The sequence below is a fragment of the Pezoporus flaviventris genome, unplaced genomic scaffold, assembly GCF_033815535.1.
Source record: "Pezoporus flaviventris isolate CSIRO_AGI_PZ_B2104156 unplaced genomic scaffold, CSIRO_AGI_Pfla_v1 ptg000002l, whole genome shotgun sequence".
Taxonomy (NCBI): Eukaryota; Metazoa; Chordata; class Aves; order Psittaciformes; family Psittacidae; genus Pezoporus; species Pezoporus flaviventris.
The window spans coordinates 92,174,529-92,190,411 of NW_026892550.1; the positions used below are offsets into that span (position 1 = coordinate 92,174,529).

General features: G+C 42.9%; 1 protein-coding gene across 1 annotated transcript; it reads left to right on the forward strand.

Moving 5' to 3' along the window:
• The first annotated feature begins 400 nt into the window (after positions 1-400).
• RASD2 (RASD family member 2) lies at positions 401-8,150 on the forward strand. Its single transcript, XM_061445097.1, has 3 exons — positions 401-1,146; positions 5,156-5,435; positions 6,956-8,150. Exons 2-3 carry the CDS (start codon positions 5,165-5,167, stop codon positions 7,483-7,485), a joined length of 801 nt encoding a protein of 266 aa, XP_061301081.1. The 5' UTR covers positions 401-1,146; positions 5,156-5,164; the 3' UTR covers positions 7,486-8,150.
• The last annotated feature ends 7,733 nt before the right edge of the window (positions 8,151-15,883 follow it).

A 15,883-nucleotide genomic window follows, 5' to 3' on the forward strand; every position in this document is an offset into this window, starting at 1 on the left:
TAACGTATTGTCTTCAATCCTGTCCTGAGGGATCAGGAGAAAGTATTCCATATGGCAAAAGTATTACAGGAATTATGGACAGAAAGCCCCTACTTGGGAAATGAGTCAGTCTGCTTCTGTCTAGCAGCAAAGATCGGCACAGAAGTAGAGCGCTTTTAGGAACAGCTTATGAGTTTACAGCTTGCAAAGTAAATGAAGTCTCTGTGTCTCTCGTCCACATACACTAACTCAGTTCCCACATACGCATACATACAGGTCTCTGGTGGAAAGACGGGAATGTGCAGTCTGCAACGCATAAGAACTTTCTGTTTAGAGGAGAAAAGAAAAGACTTTTTTCAATAGGCACAAAATCCCACCCCCTCAGCACCCCTCCTTCCCCTGTGTCTGACACTGACTTCAAGGGAGGAGTTGAGCCAATTATCTGTGAGTCCTACAGAAGGAAAATCTGCAATTTGCCAGTAGTTGTGAGAGCGAGAGAGAGAAAGGCAGGGAGGGAAGCAGAAAGACTTAATTGGTGAATGTAAAGAAAAGCCCCTTCTGTCTTCAAAACAGAATATTTTAAAGCAAATTTCGGACCAGAAGAAAAGAAGCTCGGGGGAAGGTGTGCCAGACAAGACCTGGGTAAGCGTAGGTTCACAACAGACAGATTCCATGCCCCCACTGATTTTTGCCCATAGGGTCTGAGGTGGCATAGAAGCAGGGTGGGCCAGCCAGATGCACCCACGACCCTGCTCAACTAGGTGACGCTCCAGAGATCCCCTCCCCACAGCACAGCCCACGAAGCACAACTTGCAAGAAAAGCCAGGGGGAGTGGAATAGATTCTGCCTCTCCTTCTCTTGAACTGAGGCTGCGAGAAGAGCTCATCTCACAAAAGGGAAAGCTACCACTGGTTCTGAGACTCTTCTTCAGCCCTTGTCAGTCATCCGATCCAGTACCTGTCACCCATGGGGGAAACTGCTTTGGAGCCCTGCAGTCCTTCCAAATCCTGCTAAGTTCCTGGGAAACACTGGTGAAGAACTGAGCCCAGAGCAAGCAACGTGGGATCCACAGAACAACAGCCTCTTACAGCAGCAGCCACCTCTGATTAAAATTATCAGCTTCACCAGACTGTACCAAGACCCAGGACTGCTCCTCCAAGGAGAGAGGTAAGAAAGCAGCATGGAGTTTGGGATAAAAGCAGGAAACAAACATCCCACAGGAGTGATTCTGTTGTGTATGAAGATTACAGGGATGTTAGTAGCGATTAACAACTGTTGGGTCTGTTATGTATGAGTCAGTCTGTGTCTGCCTATGTCCTTTTTAGCTGGGTGCACTGAATTACACTGGGATAGCAAACAGAGACACAAACAGTAGCTGAGGACCGAGGAGTGCAAGTGAGGTGGTTCAGAAGTCTGTGCAAGGGTGGGGTGTGCTGGGGAGCATACCCGTGATGGGAGGATTGAAAATGAAGGTGTAAAAACTCTGGGCAGGTTGAATGAAGAATGTCTTCCTTAGATATCTCTACAGGTGCTCAGGATCAAATTTGTCAGCAACTCACTGGAATCAGACAAGCGCTCATACAAAAGCAGATTCACTGTTATTAAATCTGATGTCTGCTAATGAAACAAGCAGTGGTGGTTAGCAGGTAGAAGATGACATAGGGAGTCGAAAGAAATAGGATTTAATTTTGATTTGGGGCAGCTTTTTTCAGCTCTCCCTAGGTGTATGAGTGTTTTCCTTTATTAAGTGGAGATAACAGTCATTGTCTACATTTCTATGACATTTTGGAATCTCTATGCTGCAACAATATACAATACTAATGCAAAGTTTCTAGTATCAAGCCAGTGCATAAAGCAGAAGGTACCACTGGGAATTAATCTATGCTTAAGCATTTAATAAACTGGAAGGAAAAGAAGTAGATTAAAGCCAGCTTGATGTTGTTTGTCTCCTCATTCTCTTCTGATTGATTTCGCTTTACTTAGTATATGAACATGTGGTCCCTGTTTCCTTTCTTCTGCCTTTAATCTTTTTGCAATGTACACATCCCTGTGCTCCCCCCACTCACCCCTGGGTGTGAAGGCTGAAGTTCCATTCCTTTTCTGAGGAGGAAAGAAGGCAGATTATATTGAAACTGGAGTAGGGGGATAAGAAGAAAGCACAAACCACAGATAAAACCTCCTGGTTCAGCAGCACACTCTGAGTCAGATTTGCAGCAGAGGTGACGAGATGAGTAGCAACTCCATGAATCAAAGTGCTGAAAAGCATCTTTTGACTATGTGTGAAATGAAACACAGTCAGGAAAGCACAACAGTCCCCTTGAATGAATGCCTTGAGAGATGGAACAAGGACAGCATAAAGTGACTATTTAATACCTTAAAGTCTGTATGTTCTTCTACCCCTCCTTCGCTTTCATCATTGGGGCAAACCATCCTGAAATGAGCATGTCTGCACATAGGATTTTGCCTTTGATGGGGGTGGGAGGCAATGTGATTTAATGAGCAGAGATGCAAGGGTGAGGAAAGGTGGAATAGAGAAAGAATTTGAAATGCAGGGTCTCAAAGTCTGTTCACATTTCTCATTTGTTGCACCTTGGGTAGTCATTCAGCTTCCTCATGCCTTAATGTTCCGTGTCTGCAGGTAGCTATGGTGCCAATTCCTTCTCCAAGCTGTTCAGTGTACTGTGACATTAACTGAGTTCCAAAGCAGTGGAATTAATTTCAAGGAAGCGGAGAACAGAAGTGTCTTTTGCACTAAAGGTGCAAAATTAACCCTCCAAACAGCTGCAGTGACACAGTCCACCTCCTTTGCTGTATGATGGAAGATTCTCCAATCACTAACAGCTTAGTGATTACCTGCCCATCAGCAGTATAAGTTTTAGGACTGTGGCTTGTAAAGCTGCTGGCCAGGATCAGGTCCCTCAGCATGCATGTTCTGTGCAGGACATATAAGGCATTTGCTTAAAAAGCACAACTGTGCTCACTCACAGATGCTGCCACACCAAGTTATACAAACCTGATGTTTGGCATGTGTGAACCAGGACAATCCACTTGCTACTCTGCAGCTACACTGGTCCATCCCAGACTGAAGAGCTGACTTATTTCTAAATACTGATCCTGGGCTGTAGAGAAGTTTGTCGTTTTTCCCACAAAATCTGTCTCCCTGGTTTCTCTGACAGCTAAATCAAACCTGAGAGGGTGAAAGGAAGCATCCCAAAGCAGCTCCGTCACCATTTGTCTGCCCGTGAATACAAGACAGCATTGGACTGTCTACATAGGAAAGGGCAGAGATAGTGTACATGGCAGTGCTTTTTCAGAGATTGAATATAGAGTTTCTGTACAGTTGGAGATAGGTCCTGTTCTAAATAAAACACAGAGTCCAGTTCAAATACCAGGTGTGCTCCTTACTGTCATTCCAACCACAGCAATCCCAACAGTACCATAACTCTGCACATTTGTGTCCAACCAAATTTATGTTCTCCCATTACTGTCTGCCTCTAATATCATGCTGTCCTGCCCACTGAATATAATTCAGAGTGTAAGGTACTCTGAAGAAAGCATTGCATTTTCTTCTGTGCTTTAGATAGGACTGAATGTGCTGCTGGCAGCAAATTATAGCAATAATAATAATAAACAGTAGTGTTTTGCTGTTGCCTTGGGCTATAGCACAGCAATGATGCTGGATCAGAATTCCACAGGCTCCTTTATTTAGCAGTGACTGTATCTTTGCTGCTGCTTTGGCGCTTAGCACATGTTAAACAAAGTAAAAGATTCTAAGCTTTTGACTGAGATAAGTGTCAGCTAGATAAAAGCTTGGGAGATAAAATTCACTCAAGGGAAAGATAGGAATCCAGATCTGGACCCAGATATGATCTTTCAGTGTACATAAAGTACTTGAATTGTAATATTAAATAAACAACACTTAAGTTAAACAAACAGCACAGTGGGAACTTGATTATTCTTTAATAAGATCCTAGTAACCAAAATAAACTCTGTCAGAAATGCGCTTTCTTTGCTCTACACGTAGCTTTCCCCACACAGGGGTTATATTTTTCCCTTCACCCACATTTGAACTGGTACATGAAAAATGTCAGAGCAGCACTCTTTTCTTCCTAGCAAAGTTTTCTGCAGTTGAGTGCTATGTCAAAATATGAACTCCAAAGTCTCAAGACTCATTTTATTTGTCAGGGGTTGGGAATCTTGTCTAGTAGCTATGTAAGATGGCTGTCCTTTATTTTTAATCCTTCTTGTACTTAGCACCCGCACAGACTGTGACACCCACAACAGCTGTGTACGTATAAAGACTGAAAATCCCATGAAATCTACGTTTTTGCAGTTCCATCCATTGCCAGATATCCTGCTGAAATGCTGATAGTTTGTTATAGGGGGTTCCCACACTACCAGTCCAAACTGCATGATTAAAATCTGCTTTCTAAAAGGTCACTGAAGGCAGAGATCATTGAATTTATCCTCAGCCAGTGCTATTTTTTGGCTCAGACTCCCTGTATCAGAAATGAAGGTTGTATGGGACCAGCTAGTTAAAGTTACTGAGATGTCTAGCTTCCATTGATGTCGAGCCTGATTCTTGTTTCCGTCTGACTTTTGGTTGATCTCAGAAAACAAGTATTATCTGCAGCTCCTATTTAGGCAATCAAACAAAGCCATCAAGGCCCTGATGGCAGCTGCAGTGGATGCAGTATATTGGGAAATCTGACCTCTGTGTTTATGTATCTAAATGAGAATCAAGCTCTTCTGAAAAATCTGGTAATGTCGAAGTGACGCAGATGGTGGGAAGGAACTTGGTATCTAAGTTGAAGCACAGATGATAAAATTAGCCCTTAATGTTTAAATGAAATAGCAAATACAGTTCAAAACCATGCTATTTTCAGTGTAAAAGACTTCAATTTTATATGACTTTAAAAGAAAAGAAAAAATACACTACCAACAATGAACCTCACTCCCTGGAAATGAGACTGAAAAAAATTAAGCATTTCCAGAGAAAAGATTTCTGTATGGACCATTGATCTACTAACTACTGTGCTCCAGAGCACTGTTTGACAAGCCCGTGGTAAGGAGCTGCCCTACTTCATCCTCTGTTTAGTTTCTGGTCCTCACTGCCTTATTACATCCTCTGTTTAGTTTCTGGTCTTCCCTCCAACTCCACTATTTCTTCTTTCAGGACCAAGCAATGATGAAGACTATGTCTGGTGGAAACTGCACTCTGAATGTGCCAGCTAAGAACTCATACCGCATGGTAGTGCTGGGAGCCTCCAGGGTGGGGAAAAGCTCCATTGTCTCACGCTTTCTCAATGGCCGGTTTGAGGACCAGTACACTCCCACCATTGAGGATTTCCATCGCAAAGTCTACAACATCCGGGGAGACATGTATCAGCTGGATATCCTGGACACCTCTGGGAATCACCCTTTCCCTGCTATGAGAAGGCTTTCCATCCTGACAGGTGAGAAGAAAGTGGGGAAAGTTTGCAGATGGGGAACGGTGGGTGAAAAATCATGAGGATAGACATTACCTTGAAAAACTGCAGCCTGGAGATGAGTCTTTCCTGGGAGGTAGCTAAAAGGACTGCTTGATTTTGTTGCAACATGCACTTCTCTAGAGAGATATTTCCTGGTTGGGATATTCCAGGCACTATAGGGAGTGCATTAGCCACAGAGGAGAAGTCCACTGGGTGAAGGTCTGAAATCGAGATTTCCCCCAAGTTTATTTCCCTTCTACCTTCCCTTTCTGCTCCATATCTTTTTATTGTAATAAAAAAATAAAATAAATGGCTGAATAAAATCTTGTGGGCATACAAAGCAACAAAGCAGCAAGGGACAAAATAAGCATGTTGATTCACAGAAAAGGATCCTAACAAAAAAAAAAAAATCTCAAAGATTTATTTTTTTTCCTAAAATTTCCAGTCTGATTCCTTGATTTGATATTCCAGTAAAAGGGTAGCTCTAGTTTTACCATTTCTCCTTAATCTGTGGTTAATCAAATGCATTAAAGGGAAAAAAGGGAAAATGATGGGCTCATTTTAAATGTTCTTATTGTCAAGCAGGTCCTGTTGTGATGAGCTAAGATGTATTCTTTAATTGTGAAAGTGACAGTGGAGATATATTCAGCCACAGGAAAAACAAACCCACTTTCTGGATTTGCTGTCTACCCTTCTAACTACAGAGAAACATGATGTTCAGATCTGACTAGGCTAGTGTTGACATCCAGTGAGGTCCTAGGGCCACTTTCTGGGATGCAGATGTGAGCTCTTGTCCATGAAAGCTCTCTTAGCATGTTCCACATGAATGTCATGCAAAAGGCAATGATTTACATTACTTTATATTTGCAAAAGGAATTGTAAGTCAGGAAATGTCAAAAAGGAAATGCCAGGGGATCTGTGTAATTAATGTATTTTTTTTTCCATGGTCTGTTTCTCTGGAGCAAATGAAATGACAGCAGAGCACTGCACTTTGGAAAACCTCTTATTCCTGACTTAGGTGTTCAGAACTGACTAGGTGTAAATCTTCAGTTCAGGTGTTGCTCCATGTATTGTACAATCAAAAGGGCAAGGCTGAGTGGCTATTAACTCTCCACTCATCCTGGTGTCAGAACAGGCTGTATTTTATGCAGAGATACAGATAAAAGGAAGAAAGAAAAGCAACGCAACAGAGCTGAGATAGAAACATGTTTACAAAAGAGATTAAAATGGGAAATAAATTGCAAGTCCAGTGTGAGGTAGGAACACAAACAGATATGGATGAAGGAACGTCATAGCCAAAAGTCTTTTCCATAGTACTACAGGAAGGTGTGAGGAGTTGAATTAGGAGAACTGGAATTAAAGTACAGCTGAGTGAACAGATTTAAAAGGACTAAACAAAAAATATGGGGAGGAGATGGCAAAGAAACCTACTGCTTTTTTAAAATTAGCTTTTCTTACATGTGCTGCAAGCAACAAGCCTTTACAGTATCTTTTTGTAATTGCAGGGGATGTTTTCATCCTGGTATTCAGCCTCGACAACAGAGAATCCTTTGATGAGGTCAAGAGGCTCCAGAAACAGATCCTTGAGGTCAAATCCTGCTTGAAGAACAAGACCAAGGAATCAGCTGACCTCCCCATGGTGATCTGTGGCAACAAAAGCGACCACAGTGAAATCTTCCGCAAGGTACGTTCAGACGAAGGGGAGAACCTCGTCTCCAGCGATGAAAACTGTGCTTATTTCGAAGTTTCAGCCAAGAAGAACACCAATGTGGATGAGATGTTCTATGTCCTCTTCAGCATGGCCAAGCTACCTCATGAGATGAGCCCTTCCCTCCACAGGAAAATCTCCATCCAGTATGGTGACCCCTTCCAAACAAAACCCTTTCGCATGCGCCGAGTCAAGGACATGGACGCCTATGGTATGATCTCTCCTTTTGCTCGCCGGCCAAGTGTCAACAGTGACCTGAAGTACATCAAATCGAAAGTTCTCAGGGAAGGTCAGTCCAGGGAGAGGGAGAAATGCACAATCCAGTGAAGGGAGCTTGCACTTCTGTCCGAAGTCATCATCCACATGCAGTGCCTTAAAGAAAAAAGATCTGTGGAAGCACAGAATGGGCTTATGGGGTTCAAGGGAACCCAACATGGAGAAAGGATAACTTTCTGTGGATTCTGCTGAGTCATGAATGTAAATAACATCGTTCTTGTCAATGACTGGGAAAAATCACAGGCCTGAAATACGAGTCCATTCCTCTGTCCGTAACGTAGTTCCTCGTCATTCCCTGCTTTGTTTAAAGAATAGACCTGAGAAGTATAGACATTTGAACTTCATCCTTAGAAAGAAAGTAGGTAAAAAATGCACAGAAGGCATTAAGTTATCCAGCATGCAGCTCTTGCTAAGAGAGAGGAGGTTATAGGTGTGTTTGTGTGCATATCCTTGTGTGCCTGTATGTATGTGTGCATGCATGTGTGGAGCACTCCTTTAAAAAAATGGGACTATCATTTCAAAGGGCAGCAGTCTTAACTGAGGTTTCCCAGGTTGGGAGTGGACTCTATATACAGATGCACGACTAACTGATTTCCGAAAAGACCTGCATTAAGAAGATCTTGATTTTGTGTTTGCTGGGACAGTTATCATTTGATGTTGATATGAATGTTGTTTTGTATTACAGATTTTATTTGCTTGCTTTGCTGTTTTGGTTTTTTTTTTATTGTCTCAGGGTAGGTTCTTAGCAAAATCTGATGTCAAGTGTGTTTGACATCAAAACAGTGTCTACTTTCTAGCAGTGAAAGGTCATCTGTAAAATCAATGTATGTGCATTGATTGAAAGTGAAATTGTTCTGCAAAAAGCCAATACATTAGACTGCTTTGCAAGCCTGGTGTGATATTGTCTCTGAAAACCACACTGCTTTGAATAATGTAGTATAAATGCCACCTTTTGCCTTGCTGGCAACCAGAGCAATGGTTCCATCCTCTGCCTGTACGAGCTGAGACTTACCAGATTCATATGTAGGCTTAGACCACTTCAGAGGCAGGGCTGGATTTTCCTTCAAATTTAAGAACTGAACAGTTGTAGAGCCATCTCCATCGTATTTCTTCCGTTAACATGCTTCTAGTAATTTTGTTCATGGTTTTGCTTGTTGTCTGATAAAAGTTGCCTTGCTGGAAAGCTTTGCACTGTAGAAGGCCTTCAGAACAGAAAATCTGTGCTGGCAGTTCAAACAAGGCTGATGTGTCTGGCCATGGCCAGATAAATCTGGGGCTGTCCATTCACTTCTTCCCTTTCTCAACCCAGTCCAGGCTTCTTTGTCCTCAGCTCTCTTCCTGTTCTGCTTCTGGCTTTGTGGTTCGATGTGCTCCTGTATGCCCTCAAAGCCCAATAGATTCTCTCAGATGTGAGCTTTCCACTCTCACTGACTGGAATGAGATGTGTGCACACATTAACTGTAGGCAAAGCATTGCCCCAAGACTGCACACAATAGAAGAGTATATACATTACATATACCTCAGAACGACCTTCAGATATCTTGTCCTTCCCTCACCCTCAAATTCTGTTCTTGGCTGTATCTGCCTTGCTGAGTCCTGGGCATAGCTGTGAGCTAGTTCATGCTATAAATTGACAGGAAACCAAGAATGATGGTTGCCTGTAAAAATTAGCCTCTGGGACTCAAAATCCCATATTCATTTATCAGCTCCACCCTTTGCTGGTACTATATATTGACTGGTAAAATACACTCTGCCAGTTGCCAAGGCAGCACCTTTCGGATCATACACCCCTCACCCCCCCCCCATCAATAAATATGTACATGGTTTATGATTAAACTTGGTTTATTTATTAGCTGCGTCCTGGTCATTTTTACTTTCTTCAAGAATGATGATCAAGGTCCTATTTTTCTGTTGTGCAGGTGCAACTAGGCAAGTGAGTTGTGGGATGAGGGCTTTGATGAGACTTCCAGTAAGTTCTGGAAGATCCTTTTATGTCCTCCAGACACCAGGGGCTACACATTCGTCTGTTTGGAGCAGAACTGTGTCGCTATCTACATATTTCTTTCTATGTATCTATGTATGTATATACGTACATATGTATCTATCTATTTGCACATTAGCTTATATATATAAATATCCTCACAAGCAGAAGCAGACTGTTACTTTTCCCCATGCTGCCTCTGATACAAGAGAACAACTCTGTTCTTCATGCACACAGCTGGCATACTTATTCCTGATGTGATTTAATGTGGTCTCTGCAGAGACATCACTGTTGCTCTTAGCAGTCTCTTCATCTTACCATCTGCACCTCTCAACTTTGTGAGTCTTGGTCCCCCTAAGCATATGCCCACCTCCCTACAGACACTCCACCCAAGTGCACGAATGCTGAATGTACCGGTGATCAACCTCTGGGACTCACATGCCACAGGGACATGGCGAGGTTGAAAATTGAGTCAGAAGAGCATGGGCAGTGGGCATTGGTTGGGTTAAGGGGCTCTAGGAATCTAAATCAGAAATCCTTGCACTGTAGACCATGTGCTGCCCCTACTGAGCCTAATGTCCTCTCCTCCTGGCCTACTGGATAAAGCTGGATTTTTAAAGAGCCTTCATAATCACCCAATCTCTGTCTTTGTCTTACAACACTGACCTTATGATTATTTTCTCTACTGTCCTTCCATTTCCACAAAGACACCAGCCTTCCTCACCCTTCCACGTCCTCCCATTCCTGCCTTTTCCCCATGGATCTGAAGCCACAGGGCATGGAAAAACAACATTGCAGTGACAAGGGTGAAAGAGTAGGGGAGGCTGAAGACCAAGGAGCAGGTGCTCACAGAGATATTCTGGATCCCAGGGGAAGGCCAGTGAGCCCCAGCTTCACAGTAGTCCAGCTTGGCCTTACAATGCTCAGGGTGAGAAGCATCTGGGAAAGTATCTGGGAATGAAGGTGAAGCAGCATTACAGACACCCACAGAAACAAATGGTAATAAGCAGGTAACCTTATTAAAGTAATCCTAGTCTTCTCTCTGCATTTTGTTACTGATGGTAATTGCTTTTGAAGTTAGGCTATCATGCCCCTAAGGATATTTATTTTTTGGCTTTTATTATATCATTAAAGTCATTCTATTAATATTCATATATTATTTGGGCACTAGAAGTGCTTACAGCCCCTTAAACCAGACAGTATGTATATCAGTTGCTTATTCACAGCAGCCATTATGTTCTGTGAAAATGGCTGGGGCTGGAAAACAGAGCAAGGCTACACATCTGCACAAGGGGCATAAGATAAGGCAAGAAGAGGATAGGAAAATTGTTTCTTCCCTGCTAACTGCTGAATGTGTCTGACTGTAAGACATAAAGAAGGGCTTTAAGGGCTTTCTACTACATGCGTGCAGAAAATGTGAAACCCTGAAAGGAGTGAAGAGTAGATCTACAGCCAGGCCTTGGAGGCAATGGAATGAGAAGCAACATTTTTTTAATCAGTCACCTTGGGATTCAGGGGATATGCACAGAACTTACTCTAACCCAAGAGGTCATGAAAATGCACAGGACTGGAGGAAGGGATACGTCTTGCAAAGATGCTGCGAGGAGATGGACCCTTACTTGGCCTTACGTAGTATAATTAAGTTGCTTTATTACACTAGCTACCTTGTCCTACACTGCAGTATATAAAGCCTAACATTAATGATACAAACCCTCACTGATGTTTTTCATGTACCTACTTTCAGGACAAGAAGCAGGGACATACACCTGACTGAGGATCAATCACAGCCCTGGAATAAGACAGGGCTGAGATTTATTTTGTATGTTGCTCTACACAGCAAGAAAGTTCTTGTCCTCAAGAAATTACAAGCAAACACATCACAGGAGCTACTATAAATAATGACAAAAATCTAATTAAGCCACAGGGTCAGTACAAATCAGGAAGGAAATAATGGTCATGGTGAATTAAGTCAAAAACAAATAGAGGGTGGGAAGGGCAGTGAAAGCCTGTTTTGACATCCAAAGGACTAAATTGGGCTTCTGTTCTGAAGGATTCCCAGGAGAACTGCTGCCACCAGGCCAGCCTGATGCTAGAGAGAGGCTCATGGTGCAGCCTCACAAAGAACACTGTCTCCTTGAAACACCAGGGCGCAATAGGTCTCATTGTCTGGGAGGGCAAAGGGCTCATTATTTTCATGAAGGCAAGTAGGAAATGGTGGGATAGTTTTTAAAAGGGCTGCAAAAGAGAAAAGAGCTTCAGAAGAGGGCTCACAAAGATAGGATGGCAATACGAGGTTGGGTGGTAAAGAAGATTAAAAATAAACTAGACTATATGCTATAAAATACACCTTTCACTTTATTTCATCCTTCTCTACACACCTATAAATCTGAAGGCATTTTATTTAGATTTGTCTTTCCTCAAATGTTAACTGCCATTTACCACTATGTAGGACCCCCCCTCCCCCTCCCCATCACACCTTTTGCTGCCTTAGATTTGCCTGTCATGTACCATACTGTAGGATGCCTTGATAGCCCTGTCCCAGTGTCTTGGCTAGGGTAGAAGGTTGTAGTCAGAGGTGTTTTTGAAGTAAATGATGATTATTTGGTTTGATTTGAAATCACTATTACTCTTATGGGATTTATTAGCATTATTGTTTCTGTGAAATTACATGATGGCAGGCTCAAAGGGTCTCCTTGGAAAAATATATAAAACATGATATAATGTACATTTCCCCACTGGTTTCTATAGCAACAGCCTTTTCTATGCACTCAGAAAGAGCAGGGGGGAGATGAGTAGCAGTGGCTCTGTCCTAGATGTTTCACCTCTGAGCTCTTGGGAAGTTCTTCTCCCTTCAGTATCTGTTATGCGGAAAAACACAGACCAGCCAGACCCACCTCACAGACCAATCAATATGTCTGGCAAAGCTGTAGGATGGATATGCTACCATAAATAAGCAAGTCATTTCCATGATGTGATTGTAAACTGGGGCATTGCTCCTGGCACAGTACCTGATGTGGGGAATATACATCATAAACTGCTACAAACCAAACTTCTGTACTCAGGTTTGGTTAGAGCTTGCTATGAGTCTCACCCAACTTCTCTCTTCTCTGTGTCTTTATAGGCCACTATCTGGCACAGTCAGTGCCTGAGACTTCCCAGAGAAACATTTCCTTTTGCTCTCATGACAGCATCAGCCAAAGACCTTTCTTTGCCCCCACCATCACTGGCCATCCTTAGCATGCAGAACTGCCCTAAATCCCACGCATCATGTTCCTAGAAAGTTATTGACAGCTTGGAAGGAGGCCAAGAACTAGCAAGAAAAGCATTTCATAAGCCTAGAGGAATTGACTTCAGTAAGCCTTAAGAAAACTCTGAAAGGGATAATTCTGTGCCACGTAGGTAAACAAAGTCTGAGGGAGGCTGGCTCAAAACCCTAGATATGTTTGGAAGGTGGAGATGACAACTGTGACAGCACTTTATTTAGAGTTGGACAGTGGGATATCTCAGTGGGAACAAGATTATTAAGCAGGAAATTGTAGGCAGAAGAGCAGAGCAGACTTTGGGGCAGTAGAATCTATTGGGAAATTTTCTAAGAAATGTCATAAAAGTCCCATTAGGAAAAGACTTGGAAAAACATCGAAATCTACATAGCCAATGGTGGCAACTTGGTGCTGGCAGTGGGCGACCCTGACTGAACCTGTAGGTTATTTTGATCCTCACACTTGTTTCTGTGATGAAGCTTGATCCCAAGTCTGCTTCAAAGAATTTTCCTCAGACTGCCTGTCCTCATTGCATGCTCTTGACACCCCAAGTGGAGGGTTGGTAGTTCACTGGTCCTTTACAGCCAGAACATGAATAATAGAGACAGGACTTCTTATGTCAGACCATGCTTTCCAGAGCACTTCCACAAAGATCCTTGGACTGTTTGCAGAAAGCAGCTCCTTCAGTGAACTGTCTATGAACTGTTTCGTGTGCATTTGTTTCTTGTTCAGAAGTATTCAATGAATTACTTATGTAACATGTCCTGTGCTTTGGATGGGATGGATAGCTAAGTTTAGTTCAGATTAAACATGAAGACAAGGAGGGATGAGGTCGCTGTATTTCAGAACATCTTGTAGCAAAGTAAAAGAACATAAATGAAAAAAAAAAATCCAACTTGAATATGTGTCCTTACATCACTCTGACCTAGAGGGAAGCAAAATCGTCCTTTCCAGCCCACTCCTGCCCCCTGCCCTCCAGGCTCTTGCAGGAGGGATTTCAGACAGATGGACTGTATTTATGCAAGTGTCCTCTCACAAGCATTTGACTTTCAGCAGTTAGTACAGAACACCAACTCACACATGAGAGCGCTGAATATTCTAGATTGTTTTTAGCAATATGCCTTGAATCCGTATTTTGGAAAATATGGAGGAAAGAAAAATAATCTCTACAGTTGTGCTGAATGAAAGGGGACAAGCGGATAATTTCTGGCTCCAAGAAACAATTCCTTCACACACTGAGACATTTTCTGGAACACAGCACAACTGTATTAAACAGGGACTAGTGGTCTTTCTGCGTTACACTGAGAACCAAAGCAACACAAAAACAAGCTCACAGCAGCAAAACCAGATCTTGCATTTCAGGCCCCGCTAACATCAGGACTATGACAGATTCCACCTAGTTCCTCAATGTCTTTGCAAAGCTCATAGGAGCTTCAGAGTTAAAGTAAGTTAAAGATGCTAAAATAACTGGGTGTTAGGTACCATGGGTTTCTGTCTTACTCTTCAGATCAGAGATTTAACAGCCCCTAGGAACAGCCCCTCCAGTTTCCAAACTCTTTACGTAAATCAGCATCTTGGTTTCCCATCCCTGACAGAGGACCAACAGCACTCAGGGGAGAGCTGAGAGAGGATAAACACCTTCTAGATTGCGAGGCACTTGGGTACCGCAGTGATGGATAAACATGTTAAAAGGTGAAGAGGCAGACCGGAAACAAATATCACCTCAATCAGGAGCTCAGCTGCTGCAGTGCCAGCTACACAGGAGAGCAATTATTTTGCATAACCCCTGATTTCTGACTACCTACAGTCTTACTCTCCTCAGCACATGCTCGTCTGGCAAGTCCCAGGAGCCTCAGGATTAAAATTACACACTGGCTACCCACTGCTCTTCAATCACTGCATACCTGTGTGCTAAACAAGCACTGCACTGCAGAAAGGTTTTTGCTCAGGGACCCTTGAGTGGATGCACAGCATAACCTCCTCTTTCACCCTCTCTCTGCTGGAGAAATGAAACACAGCCTTGTTAAACATAACCTGGGAGGTTAGAGGACAGTACAGGGAAGGAAGATCACTGGCATTGCTCTTGGATGGTCCAGAGCAGAATGTCTCACCTTTTCTGTCACAAAACAGTTTGTTCCTTGCTGGGTGGCTCATTGACAAGGTAATAAATAGAAGTTTCTAAAAAGAAATAAAATAAAAAGGAAAAATAAATACAGAGCAATGACTTTTTCTGCAAATTGACAGGAGACTTGCCTGAGCCTATAAAGAAGGGATGACAGGGATGAACAGCTCTCTCGTGGAGCCTTATTAGAGGGCAGACCAGAGCTCTTCTCAGATATTCTTTATGAGATGCTGCCATCTGGGAGAAATCCAGATTGGCAATTATTAGAGAGAACAATTCCAGCTGGCCACAACACTGCCAAAGCAAAAATCATCCCCTTACACAATAGCACTGACTCAGTCTGCTTACAACTTTTGTTGAGTTTGGGGCAGTCTTACAAGGTCTGCCATTAGTCATGGTGGTATTTATTTGTATTATGGAGCCCTGCCCACAGAACAGGACCCAATTATACCAGAAAATATACAAACAATAAATATACACACAACAAATAGAAAGCCCCAATGTACACAAAGGCCAGGGCATCTTAATCATTAACTACATTTGCCGCATCCATCCTGTGCCTCACAGCACCTGTCTTATCTCATGATGGCTAGCCACCTGTTTTGTACCAACATCCTATCTGTAACCTAAAGTGAGAAGAAGCTGCTATTAATCCATTTTCCTGATTAACATCTGAGAGCTAATTATTTTCAGAGACCTTGTAGCTACTACACTGTGGTAGTAGTAGCACCAAGACCTAATATAATTTAGTAGCGCTCTTCTTTCCCCTGGACCTACTGAAACAGGGAAAGCAGATATAAGGGTTATGCACTGTTTCCAAAATGCTCATGGGTTGGGTAAATTCTGCACTGTTTCCTTGCACTGGTTCCTAGCAGTTTTGCCTAGGAGAAATCTCTTAGGTAGACAGAGCATCTTTGTGCTGTGTTGGTGGTCTTGTGGTTGTGCAAGCCCCAAGGCAGCTGCGGCTTGTGGTAGTTCAGAACTACCTCTGAACTGTGTCTTGTGACAGGCAGCAGAGCTGCCTTATACATGGCTGTCATGAAACCTGAATCTGGGCATGGTGAGGAAGTAAGGCAACTGTGCTGG